The sequence below is a fragment of the Terrapene carolina genome, unplaced genomic scaffold (assembly GCF_002925995.2).
Source record: "Terrapene carolina triunguis isolate 2854851 unplaced genomic scaffold, T_m_triunguis-2.0 Scaffold120, whole genome shotgun sequence".
In the NCBI taxonomy this organism is placed as follows: Eukaryota; Metazoa; Chordata; order Testudines; family Emydidae; genus Terrapene; species Terrapene triunguis.
Window position 1 is genome coordinate 2,978,456 of NW_020664471.1, and position 15,077 is coordinate 2,993,532.

The 15,077-nt window shown below is 41.8% G+C and overlaps 1 protein-coding gene across 2 annotated transcripts in view; it reads right to left on the reverse strand.

Annotated features, from left to right (window-relative positions):
* Window positions 1-1,347: 1,347 nt before the first annotated feature.
* TRERF1 (transcriptional regulating factor 1) overlaps window positions 1,348-15,077 on the reverse strand; it is a 32,350-nt gene continuing 18,620 nt past the window's right edge. For both annotated transcript variants that reach the window (XM_029911741.1, XM_029911740.1), the window contains exons 9-14: window positions 12,488-12,563; window positions 7,310-7,398; window positions 5,395-5,508; window positions 4,406-4,606; window positions 3,737-3,945; window positions 1,348-2,301 (exon numbers count right to left, since the gene is read on the reverse strand). In XM_029911741.1, the coding sequence (XP_029767601.1) occupies window positions 1,980-2,301; window positions 3,737-3,945; window positions 4,406-4,606; window positions 5,395-5,508; window positions 7,310-7,398; window positions 12,488-12,563 (1,011 nt within the window). In that variant the 3' untranslated portion in view covers window positions 1,348-1,979. The remainder of the gene's footprint in view (window positions 2,302-3,736; window positions 3,946-4,405; window positions 4,607-5,394; window positions 5,509-7,309; window positions 7,399-12,487; window positions 12,564-15,077) is intronic.

Consider the following 15,077-nt stretch of genomic DNA (forward strand, 5'->3'; position numbering starts at 1 on the left):
GCTCCAGGGCATGGCAGAGTCAATTGGAAGTGCAGGGACATAAGGCCTTCTGTCAGATCTCCTGAGATTCACAGACATAGTGGGTGAAACCATCTGTTGTTCCATAGGGGTGGGAGGGGAGGAAACTCCACCCACCAACAAAAGAATTCACAGGAAACTTGCAACTTTAAAATGATGAGTGGTTTCAACTTACCTACAAGGGTCATTCTTGATTAGCAGAGTATTTGACCCTGAGTAAGAACTTGAGGATTTGGCCTTGTATGTTTGGCTTTAACACAAAAATGGTCTCTTTACTCAAGTAATAATCCTGTGTAGACACCGGTCCTGATTCTCACAGCCTTTGCACCTTGCATGGTCATTTACACCTGTCTATGGTGAGTGAAGAAACACTATTATTTGATAGTAGTCTACCCCCATTTTGTATTCATTTTGTACAGGTGTAAGTATACAAGGGAACGACTGTGGAGAACCAGGCCCAACATCTTGCTTGCTCTGGTTAAGACTACATTTTATGACTCCACAAATTGTCAGATATTGTGGCAAATGAATGAAATATTCTTATTGTAAAAAAATGGAAGGAATGGGGAAGATCTGAAATGATTTACATATAAATGTGTTATAAAATTTGCAGTACTGTTCTCCTATGCAGGATTCATGAGAGCATCAGTGTTGTTATCAGTGAAGCCTCCCAAACATTTACAGCATTTTATATCAAGAAGAGCTCACAAACTGCCCCTTAGTAATGAAAGGTTGTGTACCCAAGCACTGTCTAATCCTGCATGTGGTTTAGGTGCAACTCTATGAATCCAGTACTGTGTATCTGTGGAGAATGTGCCAAACCAAGCTCAATACAGATAAGGTTAGAGAGATCTTGTGTGCAGATCTTGGCCAAAGAAAAAAAAAAAATGGGGGAGGGGGGCAGTTAAAATTTCCAGAAGTGTTCTTTTGAAAGAGAGTAGATATATCAACAACATCCTTCCCCCCTTCTGTCTGTGGGGAAAGAATGTCTCTTGATATTTACTGTCTTCTGGAACATGCTCCTGCACTGCTCGACTGTACAAAACCTCTAAAACCTCTGGGATAGCTATTGAACAGTGTGATTTATTGTCACAATAGACGGTATTTCCAGTTCTGCCCAATTACAAAGGCAGGGCTCCTAATCCAGTGTTCCAATTAGAGGATGTGAGTTTTTGCCACACTTTAACTGAAGTGAACCACTATAGAATCATCTTCAATTCTCAGACTGGGTCATTCAGAAACCAGTGGATCTCTCTCTTTTGAATCCTATTAAAATGGAAGCTCTAAAATGTACAGTATAAACAATATATTTTGCAAGCAGACGTACAGGTTGAGCAGTGTTCTGCTGAATGGATGATAGTCACTCTTGTAATTATTTCATATTTAGTCAGATTTCTTTTTGTTACAGATACAACAAGAATGCAAAACAGAAGAACACATCAAGTCAGCATCTCCAACAAATATGGAGTACTATCAGAAAAAACACTGCAAGATCCATTGCAGGCAATTAATCCAGTCAGAAGTGCACAACAATAGCTCCTTCCTGGTAAATAGGACCAAAATGAGAGATGTAAAATGAAACAGTCCAGGTTATACTGAACTGAGAATAAGAAAATTCTGAAGAGTTAAAGATTATTCCTCCCATAAAAAGACTGGAAGGAAATGGAAATAGAAACATGAATTTCTCTGTTATATTTGTGGTTTTGAATAATCTCAGTGAAGCAGAACCCAGACAAAACACCTTATAAGAATATTTGTGCCAATTATTTATTTTTCCCCCAAACAAACAAACTGATTAAAAAATGGGTGGGAAGCATATCTTTTCCCTAGACCTGGATAAAAGAATTACCATTTTTAAACAGGTAGTTTAAAATCAATAGGAAATAAACAGGTTGTCCAGGTTTCCTGACTGATACATTCAGGATGTTTTCAGTAGCTGTCTGCATGTGACAACTCTACATTTACAACTCAGCATCATCCTGAAGTAAATCTGCATCTTCATCATCCAACAAGAGGTCAGCATTCATGACTTCAGTCTCTTCCATGACATCTCCTAACTCCGGAACAACATCATCTTCAAGGTCATCTACATGCTCAACATGTTTAATCAAACTCAAGTGATCCAGAGGGATCACATCATGTCCAACTGGCCCAGTAGTTCTTGCAATAGTGGCTGCCATTTCTGCTGCAACAGCAGCTTTCTGAGCCTTCTGCCTTTGCTGTTCTTCCTGTTGTCTGTGGGTCTTCATATGAGCATTGCGACTTTTGATTTTGAAAAACACCCTAAAATTTCAAGAGAAGAAAGAACATTTCAGATGACATCCTATTGCCTCTATTCAAAAAACACACGGATGTGCTTTGCTTCCTTGTCTTGAAAGAGATGATGGTGAAGAGAAATCTATGTACAACTTGGAGGATTTCAGGGAGCGATAATCAGGTTTCTGCAATCTAATAATAATACAGACAATTGTATGCTCTCTTCATTTAAACATTTATATGAACCAAATTGCTGCTGTATCTGAGTGCCTCACAACTGTCAATACACTTATCCTCCAAACGCCCCTATCAGGTAAGAGTGCGCTAATATCCCCATTTTACAGATGTGAAAACTGAGGGAGAAAGAGACTAAGGGTGGGATTCATAAAGTATTTAGGCACCTATATACCTTTGTGAATCCCACCCTAATTGATTTGCTCACAGTCACGCAGGAAGTCAGTGGTGGAACAGGAAACTGAATCCAAGTTTTGGGAGTCCCCAGCTAGTGCCCTAACCGCTGGAGCATCCTTCCTCCCTCTTTTGGAAGGGTTAATTTATGCTTTTTAGCTACCCCCTCCTAGGATATCACATCAGTCTACTGCAGCACTGCCAACTCCAAACACAACAATCATCAGTCAGGCTTCCCAAAATCATGGTTGACTTTTGCTGAAGTGAAGAGTTCTGTGAAGACTGCCCACGGAATACAGAATTGAAATCCTAACATTTCAAAACCCAGCTACTTAGAGTAGAGACCTTGACACTATTAAACTGCTCAGCTGGTTTATCCTGGAATAGTATCAGACTTTGCAATTTTGAAAACTTTTCAAGATTTGATTAGTATCTGCACCCAAAATGTCTGCTTCATGTGACATTTTCATGAAAGTGGCTTTTAAGACTTCAACCCTTGTGGGCAGGTACAAACGTAGCCAGGTCACTTGATGTGGCTGTATTGATTTTATGTATTATATTTCCAACACTTCAAATGTCCAGAACACCACATCAGCTGAACGGAAACTATATCAGTTGAGCCAACTGAGTGTTTTACGCCTCCTGGAAACAGAACCCAAATGAGGAGACTTTGATATCAACAAAAATGCTAGGGTTATCTGCCTCCCTCTGCTGGAACCAGGAAGCATAACTCTTGCATAGGGACTACCAGGAAATTGAAAGAGAGACTGAATGCAGTAGGCAAACTGTCCAAATCTCTCAAATGATATCCAAAGCAGTTTCTCAAAACAGATTAGGGTAGGTGGCTTGTGGGCGCATTCCAATGGCTGTTTTTTGTCGGATTTTTTTGGTGGATGGGGAAAGGAAAATGTCACAATATGTCAAAGGAAACTAATACTCCTTTGAAGCAACCACGGGAAAATAAATAATTACTAGAAACTTGTTGAAGTTCTATTTCTTTGGAACATAAGCAGACAAACTTTCTGTACTATTATAGACAGATATATTCTCTTACTTGCCACACTCTTTACAAGGAAAAATTGTTGTTGGGTCCGTCTCGCCACTTGTTGTGCTGTGGGCAGGGGAACTCTTGACTGAGCAGTATCCACTCTGTGTGCCAGACTTTTGCTTTGTACCTGGACCGGTGCATCGTGGTTTTGTCACTTGGTTTGTACCACCATGAATGCGAGCGTGGCCATTTAGTGCTTGTCTGGAGCTGAACACCTAAGGAAAAAAACAAACTCCATTAGACCAGCAGCTCAGAAAGAGAAATACATTTAATTTACATTATATTGATATATAAACAACTGCACTGGTTAACGTTACAAACAACACATTTAGCCAATTCTGTTCTCAATTATACCTAGTTGAAGTTAAAGATTTACTCATTATAGAAACAGAAATGTACCATAATGAGTGGCATTCCCAGTTATTTCATTATATTATCCTTCTAATATGCAAAAATACCTAGATCTTATATGGAGCTTTTCATCCATACATCTCAAAGTACTTTACAAAGGGACTAAGTATTTTATCCCTCTTTTATAGATGGGAAATCTAAGACACAGAGAGGTGAAATGACTTGCCCAGCAGACCAGTGGCAGGGCCAAAAGCAGAACTTTAGTCTCTTGAGTCCACCACAATACTGCCCCCCATATGCTTTAAAGATATCAAATACACTTACAGCACCACAGTTTGGCATTTCACAGATAAAAGAGGCTGCAGAAAACGTAAGACTTTGAAGGGGTGGCAGGTCTACAGGTGCACCAAGACCTATAGGTGGTGGTTCAGGAGATTTCTGCATTTCACTTTCCTCTTCCTTTACAGATTTTCTTTCTTCTTCCATCTCCTCCTCATCCTCTAAATCTTCCTCTTCCCCGCTTGTCTGAAATTAAAATTAAATTTAAGGAAGACTAAAAATTTCATACAAGAATAAAGGAAAGGTATAAAACTAGCGACAGTTCTGAAACACAGCATCAGTCTCTTCCTTCAGGGTTCTTGCTGTAACATTTTTATTTGTCCCACAATGGAGGACTTTCCATGTCTTATTCATAACTAAATGATCATCTATCCATAGCTGCATGGAGTTCTACAATATGACACAAAACTGCCCTCATCTTTATTATAAAGCTGAGGTGTCTACATATCCCAGCATCCAATGCTTCATATTGATCTGGGTGGCAATATATAACATGCGCACACACACTCTAGCAAAATTACCTGCTAAAAAAAGTGTCTATTTTAAGAATACTCAAATAACAGTGGCATTGAACTCACATGCAAACTAAGACTTTCTTGGCAGTGTAGGTAAATTACCTCTCCAAAGACATAAGCCAATAGTCTATAGGAGTAACTATCCAACTTTTCATACACTGAAAATTACAGTAGCAATTCTATACATATCCACATACACACATGCATGCATCTAGGAAAGTGTGCACATATTTTTCTGTTACAGTGCTACCAGCAGCAGAAGCATACATAGGGCATGCATGTTTCTAGACCAGAATTTGATATACAGTGGTAGAAGTGCTTGTACCATGAATACATTTCAGTTTCCACCATTAGAAAGATGAATGAAACTGCACTACACGCCCTGCCCCCTTCCACACATGCACACACAGAATTTTTTTTACAGGTGTTACAGTTTTATGTTTATTTTTTAAAGCTCACCAGACATTCATCTCTTATTTCTGCTAGACGTGTTCTGTGTTTCCGTCCCAGACGCATGATTTTCTTCCAAGTATAGTAGTATTCCACACACTGTGCAACTGTCTTAGACTTAACCTATAGTGTCAAGCAATAATACAAATATTCCAATAACAAAATGTTAAAACGGCTGTTTTGTTTTTACCTGTCTATGAAAAACAAAAATAATAAAAACAACAGACAACAATTTCTGACAGCCCAGTCTTTTTTCATTTCTGCAGTCCAAGATAAACTACAAATCTGAGTTTTAATGTGGTTGCTTTGTGAACACTCCTATAAGATACTCTCAGACAAAAACTCCACTACGGTGTTTAGAGCCCTGCAAACCCGTGGGTATCCGCTTTATAGCCGTGGACCATTTTTGCGGATAGCAGCTCGGATGCGGATACAAATTTTGTATCTGCGCAGGGCTGTGGAGCTGTAGCACAGACTCACCAGAGCAGGTGGAGGGACCTAGGCTCACAGCTGCCCGCATGGCTCTCCCCGATCTGGCTCCAGCCACGGTGGACCCTCCACTTGCCCTGGACAGGGAGCCTGAGCAGCCCCCCGGCCCTGCCCCCGAGGCTCCCCACCCAGGGTGGGTGGAGGGTCCGCGCCGTGGTTGCTCACAGCTGCCTGCCCAGCTCTTACTGTGGCCGGGCTGAGGCTCCAAGGCACATGCAACCCACCCCCGCCGGAGCTGGGTTGGAGCCTGGGGGGTGGGGACACGACTGGGGGCTGCTCTCAGCCCGCCCCCTGTGGGCAGGTGGAAGGTCTGCTGTGGCTCCCTAGGGCTGCCCAGCTGGGCTCTATGCTGACCTGGCCTGGCCAGGGGGACGGGTCTGTGGAAGAAAAGGGGGAGGGGGTAGACAATTTTTGGGGACTGGATGTGGATACACATTCTTCTATCCGGGCGGGGCTCTATCAGTGTTGACTGACGGTACACAGCAGTAACTGACGGGTAAAAATCCTCAGAAGAATATTGTGGTGGTGTAACACCCCACTCCCTCTAAGCAAAACAACCATTAGAAACCACGAAACTTAGAATTAAAGTTTAACTTACACAAACCCAAACATTTTGAGCATGGATAATGACAATTGAGATACCTCAGCTCTGCCCCCAGAGAGATGCCAGCTTCCCATCTTTCCTTCTTTGGGGGTAGAATACCAAAAACATGCCCCAGAACATACTGCCTTTATTATCTCTCAGATACTAAGTGTGGTGTTTCATCACCACAGTGACTTGGTGCCATAATTTCATGTTCTGATCCTAGAAAGCTACTATACTGAGAGACACTAGCTCAGTGTCACATGAAACTTGGATAATCGGCTGACACAGAAGCACAGGTCCAATCTAAGGTGCCAAGAGCTCTCAACACCTTGAAGTATCAGCCCCCTCAGACCCAGTCTAGCCCCCAATGGACTAAAATTTGACTAGGCTGGAAAGATATTTTTGGGTGGCCCAATGAAAATCCTTTTAGTTATGCCTGAGTTTTCTTTCTTTCTCCTCCCACACTCTCAGGTGCATAGGGTGTCAACCAGTTTCCGCCATTTATTTTTGTCTTGTGCTGTTCTGTTCAGGCTTCTGAGAGTCATGTTGACAGATTTGGGTTTTAAAAACAGACTGAGCATGAACACTAGAGTTTACTGTTACTTTAAAAAGTAACTAAATTTCTAACGTCCTATTGGTGCGTGTGCGGACACGCACACACGCACGCACACACAGAGTGAGCTGAATTCTTCATTCATCATGCAATCTCTAACTTCCATTGGTTCTGTGATTGCAATGAGTCAGTCTATCACTAAGGGGTGAAGAGCAGGAGGTCAGATTCAAACTGAATCTGGCAAATAAAGAGCAAAAGATTATAAATGGCAAACACCAAAAGAGAAGCCTCCTTACCATTTTCTGTACAAAAATAAAATCTTTGCTGTAAGTGGATAATGCTTTGTTAAACAGCCTTCTTTCTAGAGGTGTCCACATGTCAGATCCTAAAACAAATGAAATAATTATAAACAACTTGTCCTCTAATTGCCAGTCTCCATCTTTGTTCGTATGATAGTCAGTCTGTTAGGGCAGGGGACTGGGAGTCAGGACTGCTTGCTTGTAATCCCTGCCATGAAACAAATTCATTTAGAGATCCTGGACAAATTGTTTCTCTGTGATTCAGTCCCTTCCATCTCCAAAATGGGGATGGTACTTAACTACTTCATAGGAGTGTGGCAGAAATGGCAAAGTGCTTTGAGATGCTGGGATGGAAGGCACCAAGTATTATTATTATGTATTTTCTTTGCTAGATTGACTGCCCAGGAAAAAATAAATTTTCATCTCTGAATATCAGTGCTGAAATCTAGTATGGACCACTTAAGGCGAGTTGGTGCTCTCGCTGAAATCCTTAGTGGGTATTAGTCAAACAGGAGGAACACAGAAGCTGCTCTCCTGGATCAGACCAGTATTCTCTCTGCAAGTGGACAGCACTAAATGTTTCAGAGGAAGGTGCAAGAAACCTTATAGTGGACAGTTGTAGGATAATCTGCCCATGTCCGATGTTGCTTCCTAACTCTGTTAGTGGTTGGTATATGCTCCAAAACTTCAGGGTTTTTAGCACTTTTAAAAATCCTGTGTAATACAACTGCGGATGATGTTCTCATTTTATATATATATATAGATATATCTATCTATCTATCTATCTATATCAATCACCCTTTTCTGAGTTCTACTAAGTTCTTTCTGCCATCCTGTGGCACTGCGCTCCATGGGCTAATTATGCCTTGTATAAAAATGTATATCCTTTTATCAACTTTCAGTTTTTATTGCTTTTCAGTTTCATCCTATACTTATCAATTTGCTCCTGCACCTCCCTTTTGACATTCTTAATCGAAGAAACAGTGCCTCAATTTTATTAACTGAAAAGAGTAGGCCTAGAACACCTATCTTCCCAATATCTTCTGTTGTGACGACTGAGACAGCATTTCGCTTCTCTTCAGTGATATTTATCCTCTTGTTCTCTGAAGGAATTTCTCATATCAGGGAGAAAGCAATATTAGCAATTTCTATATACGTTTATATGAAATCTTTTTGTATGGCCCTTGTACAATGGGACTGACCTCACAGGATGAGTTTCATTCATTGTTCTGTTATCCCCTCAGGATTGTCTTCTGACTCATTGCTTTGTATGCAGCCATTTCTCCAATTCTGGATCTCTACTACTTTGTATTTTCCCCTATTTGCATAACCTTCAAATACACCTAATTCTTCACGTGAGCAGCTCACCACTCTAGTCTCTGCTTGTTTACCTGACGTGGACTTGTGCAAATTTACTACTCCACCCTTCTGTGCCTCACTTTATTAATCTGTTAAAATGGGAACAATACTTATCTCAGTGGAATGTAGTGAAGTTTAGTTATTTTTTATTGCTCTTTTGAGATCTTGGTATGAAAACTGCTGTGTGTTATTACTCAAACTAGTACATCTTTAATGCTTTTTTAAAAAGATGCTGAAGCATAAGCTTCAGCAAACTCCTTCATTTGTCTCTTCTTTTCTTATGAATTATTACAATGAACTAAAGGTTAATTTACTGTACACCTAGGAGGATTCAGGCTTTGTATTGTTTCCTGGAAGTTGTGGTGTTATTAGCAGGGGCCCTAATATGAATATTAGGATTAATTAAAGCAGCCTAATTAACTAGGATAAAACCTCTGTAGGAAAAGTAACAGGAGAAAAGCTGTTTTTAACTCTGGTTGCTGGGAAACTGACTTTGTACTTGCTGGCTGTGGGAAACACAGAGTGCGTATAGAGGATCTGCAATGCAGTAAGATAGAACTGAGACCTTGGAATACAGATCAGTTTTTAAAGCAGGTCTTTATGAATTTCAGCAATTCATCCTATATTCCATTGCATTTGCCATACGGAGACAGTTACTGCACTGACTGACTGACAGTAAAGCTCTTCTGCAAAATGGGCAGGGGGGGAGGGAGAAGGAAGCACTGGTTCTGAGTCAATCATTTCAGTGGGCCAGTTCAGGCCCACTATATGCGTAGCATGAGGAACACAAAACATGGTATATGGCCTACATACAAAAAAGTGCCCTATGTATTAGATGTTTACAGACTCTGATAGGAGCACATTGCTGTTTAATGTGGTCTGTCTCTCTTATGTATTCCTAAAGTGAGAGCACTGCAGAGTTAAGAAGTTCCAATGCCCAAACAAACAAAATCCTGGTGCAGCTCAAAGGACTATAACAGAGCTTTTGTTTTGGATCTGGGCTATTTTAGAGACCACCTCTTTCTGAATGTCACAGTGTGACAACTGTCTCTAAAATAAACAAACTGGAGCTTTATGGCTAATAGTCCTCAGTTTAGAATGTCCACCATTCTTGGTGGATGGGTGAGGAGCCCTAAAATTTCATATTTCCTTCCCTCATTAGCCTGACGATGTCTGACTTTCGAAGTACAGTTCAAAGCCCACTTACTCACTCATTCTTTTGCCTGAAATGTATTTTAAGGGGGATTATGAATCTCTCATATTTGGGGAATTGTTTGCATTCTCATGAGTCAGAATTGTGTTCTGTTTTGATCTAGCTCTGCTTTAATGTATACATATGCACCAAGGAGCTGTGATAAATCAAACTTATATTGGGGGGCCGGGGGGGGGGGGGGGGAAGAACACGGACCAAAACATACAAATTATTAATCCAAATGCCACTAAACATATAAAGTTTGAATTCAACTAATTCTTGCAGTTAGATTATTTTCCTGCAATAACAAATCCCATATGTCTAGAGCAGCTGACTGACCAATAATCACCAAATAAACTACCATGTAAACCCTGTAAATAGCCAGAAAGGGATTGTCAATATGAGATACAACTGTATAGTGCATTGAAGAACTTCAGAGAGCAGTTTTGTACTTTGAGTTTTTGTATTTTAATGGAGTTTAAACTTGGATTGGAGAGATTATAATTCATCATGTAGTGTACTGACTCTAATGTTCAGGTTTCTTTGTCTGCTTGAGAAATTCTGGTCCCTTCACTCCACCTGGCAAACAACAGGGTACTCTGATGCCCACAGCTGTACTACTAGTTGACAGGTATTAGCATTTAACTGGAATTCTATCTTGTGAGGAATGTGAAGAAAACAAGAGCCTCCTCTTGTGTTGCCTTTGTCATTGTGAACCGCTTGCAGAAAATGATAGAAATTTGTTTGAATGAAGATGAATTCTTAAAATCTAGCATTTCCCAGCCTTTAACCACTTGCCAAATTCTCTCTTCTAGATTCTGATCTTTATTTCACTCTTATCAGCTAATTACAGATCCGAACAATATTAGGTGACCAGAGACCAGGGCTGCAGACATCACTGGCAGTAACCAAGTAACGGAGTAGGGGCTTTTCTTGCAATAGAAGTATCTCTTCTGCAAGAAAAAAAATAATTGACAATTTTCTCTCTTCAGTCTTCTGTGGGAATGACCATTGGTTTTCTCTTGGTGGGACAGAGAATCTTCCACTCAAAGGAACTGCTGAGGAAAAGCACCTGCCACCCCTTCCATCCAAACAGCACCCACATGTAGGCACAGTGTCTTTTTAGTTCCTAATCTTGTTGAGACTGCACACATACTTTCATCATGAATGTCAAGTTGTTAATTTATCCTTAAAAGGAGAGAAACTGTGGACCAGACTTCCCCCTGCATCTAAGCTCCATTTGGCCAAGAGCAGTGGCATGGCAATCATGGAACTGCCTGATAAACTGGGACAGTATGAGTCTTTCCTGGTGTTTTAGAGCAACCTAGGGATTGCTCCAAGTTACACCAGTGGAGGATCACCATAATATAGTGTAACTCTTCATGCCCCTATTTTGGGATGGCAGCTGGCACACATGCCAGGCTGCAAACATCATACCAGCGGAGAGCTCTACCCTGGGTTGCCACAGACAAAATTGGGCTCATCTGCACTACCTAGGTAGCACAATGGGCTCTGACCCGAAGCCAGAATTTAGCCTTGTACATTTTGATTATCCAAGCATCAGGAGATTCCTGGATTGTTTCCTTTTGAGTGCAAGCTGGAGACAATGGCTAGGCTCAGACAAGAAATCTTACTATAGAACCTGGGTTGGCTTAGACACAGGATGTGAGGTTGTGGGGTGAGAAGGGACCTGCCCTCACCTATCGTTTTTATCGTGTAATCTTTAGTAACAGCACATACATATACCCTGGCCAGCTATTTAGATGTATCACAAAGTATTTTCAAACTATGAACAAGAGGAGACTCCCATTATGATTGTTAAGTAGAAGAGCTAAATCTGTTTGTTTTAGGCTAGATCTATGCAAACAATGATTCTGCATTCAGTAACTGTGAAAACTCTTGAAGTGTTATACTCTAAGTTGAACTTTGCACTTTTCATGAAATGACCATAAACGTCCTTACAAATATTTAAGCATCACAACCTCCATATGAGGAAGGTAAGATTGTACAACAATAACACTTTGGTATAAAGAGGCTAAGGGACCAGCCCCAAGTTACACAGCAAGCTAGATCTTTAACAAGAACGCCAAGAATTTCAATCAGTTTTGGATCTTAATTAATGGCAGAAATTAGCCTAAATTGTTACAAATATCTATTAAGAACAATGATGTACCAAAAACCCACAAAAAACAAGGAAGAGTATTCTTACAATCTAAAGATTCATCTCTCCATTATTAAGAATTTTCCCTTTTAGTTATAGGAGATGATAATTCGAGGTGCTACCAGATGTTTTTTGTGGCATCAACTCTTTATTTAGAATCTTTATTTTATACACCAGCATAGTTTACAGATTAATATACCAAATTAACATAGTTTATTTCATCATCTTTTTTCCCTTGACATGAAAAACCAAAGTAGTATTAATGTAGCCAAGTACTGTCTGGTTACAAAAACCTGACCAGAAATTATGCCAAAGAGAGGAAAAACCTCCATTACTCTAAACAAAGAGTAAGAATAAAAGAATCAGGTGACTTGTAGCTTTAATTTTACTCAAAATTATGTGTGCTTGCCCTGTGGTCTTTCATAAATGTAAATACATACATACAGATTGTTTAGAAACCTACCAGCATAATGGTAATTTGCCAAAGGATGACACTTCAATCTTACTGGCTTCCTCAACAGCAACATTTCCAGGGCAACCTACAAAACAAACACAGAAGAACAGAATTAAAAAAAACCCTCAGTTATTTACTGTGTATAAATGTGCACAGAACAAGCTTAACAAGTATTACAGTATGGGACAGGATTCAGAATCAACTGGGTTTATTTTTTACTTCCTTATACTAAAAATCATCATCAAATTATTCTCCAAGACCTACTTATGCTTCCTCCCCTACAAGAAGTCATCCCCAACTAATCAACTAAAGATGGCCAGGCTGATGTGCGGCCAGTGTTAAGAGGATATTATTTATTTTTATAGAAACAAAAATAAATATCCTTTACTCAGAACAACGCAGTTGTGCACACAACTAGCCTATGTAACCAAGTGACTGTTCTACAGTTCCCCTCACCTTCCCTTCCCTATTTCCTCCTCCTGGTTGTTACCTTCACTGGTTGCATCTTGCCTTAAATTAGATGGTAAGTTATTTGGAGAGGGACTTTATTTTTCGATTTGTTTGTACAGCCCTTTGGATGCTACTATAACACCACCATCCTCCAAACGTTCAACTCTAAGTGAATTATCCACACGAGAACAGCAAGCAATAACACACTACAATTCTGGACAATTAAACAAAGATTTGACAAGGTTTCACAGGAGATGGAAGAAGACTGAGTCCTGTGGGTCTTTCCATTGAAATGAAGAGAAACCTTGGGTAATGTCAGCACAGGAGAATGCCTACACAAAGCCAAGGACTAAGTGCTATTAGTCACCCAAGCAGTACAATAAACTTCTAGAAAGGCTCTGCCTTGAGATTTAATTTATTAACAATGAAAGGAAGTGGTCAGTCCCCAGCATGATTACAGGGCAGGTTCATAGCATCACTGCCAATCTATCAGAAAAGTTCTTTTGTGTGGCGAAATCTAAAGCCATTTAACAAAAAAAACCCGGTTACCTATCTTTCGTAACTGTTGTACTTCGAGATGTGCTGCTCATGTCGATTCCATTCTAGGTGTGCGCGCGCCCACGTGTGCAGCCATTGGAGATTTTTGCCTTAGTGGTACCCGTAGGGCCAGCTGTAGCGCCCTCTGGCGTGCCGCTCCCATTACGGTATATTAGGCGCTGCCAGCCCACGCCCTCTCAGTTCCTTCTTGCCAACAACTCCAACAGAGGGGCAGGAGGGCAGGTAATGGAATGGACATGAGCAACACATCTCAAAGAACAAGTTACGAAAGGCAGGTAACCGTTTTTTCTTCTTCGAGTGCTTGCTCATTTCGATTTCATTCTAGGTGACTCACAAGCAGTATCAATGGAGGTGGGCTCGGAGTTCACTGTCGTGCAGCTTGTACTACAGCTCTGCCAAAGCCGACGTCATCTCGCGCCTGCTGAGTCAGCGCGTAGTGCAACGCGAACATATGGACAGATGACCAGGTGGCAGCCCGACAGAACCCTTGAATCAGCACCTGTGCCAGAAAGGCTGCCAAAGACGCCTGCGCTCTAGTGGAACGAGCTGTCACAATCACTGGCGGGGCCACTTTTGCCAGCTCGTAGCACTGGCGGATGCACGCCGTGATCCAAGACGAAATTCTCTGGGCTGACACCGGGCAGCCTTCATCCTGTCCGTGACAGCAACAAACAACTGCGTTGACTTACGGAATGGCCGCGTTGTATCAATGTAGGAACAGTGCCGAGAGGAGCCGGGCGCCAGTGGCGCACTGCGCATGGAGGCCAAAGTACTTGGTGTGGCCTGCGCAGAGGGCTCGGAAGCCGGGCGGCGAGTGGACTCCATCAGAAGGGCTCTGAGGCGAATGTCCCTCTCCTTCTGGGTACCATAAGTTCTTACCGTTCCAGCAACGTTCCTTAATGTGTGATTCCCCCGAGCACTTACGGCAGCTGTTGTGGGGGACACTCACAGGCATAGGCCTGCCACAGACAGAGCAGGGCTTAAACTTGGGAGCTTGGGGGCATGCCCCGCCTGGAGCAAAGTCTCAGCGGGGACCTTAGCTAACAGCTAACTACGCTACTTAACACTAACTACAATTAACAAAGGCCCAAAGTTGGATGGAAGAAAACCCCTTGCTCTTGACAAGCAAGAGAGGCACTCTGAAGAATGAACTGAGAGGGCGAGGGCCAGCAGTGCTTAACATACCACGGCATGGGTGCAGCCCGCTAGAGGGCGCTACAGCCGGCCCTAAGGGTACCGCTAAAGCAAAAACCTCCGACGGCTGCGCACGTGGGCGCACACACTCCTAGAATGGAATCGACATGAGCAAGCACTCGAAGAACAACTTGTTATTCTGCTTCGACTGGCTCTGCACATGCCCGATTAGGGTGACCAGACAGCAAATGTGAAAAATCGGGACGGGGGTGTGGGGGGTAATAGGCGCCTATATAAGAAAGACCCGAAAATCGGGACTGTCCCTATAAAATCGGGACATCTGGTCACCCTACCGCTTATGGGTTTAGCACTGCCCAGTGCAGCCTAATGGTAGAACCTTCTCCAAGCACTGGCTGCTATAGCTTGTGGCGCCCCTTCCTGCTGCTTCCTATAGCAT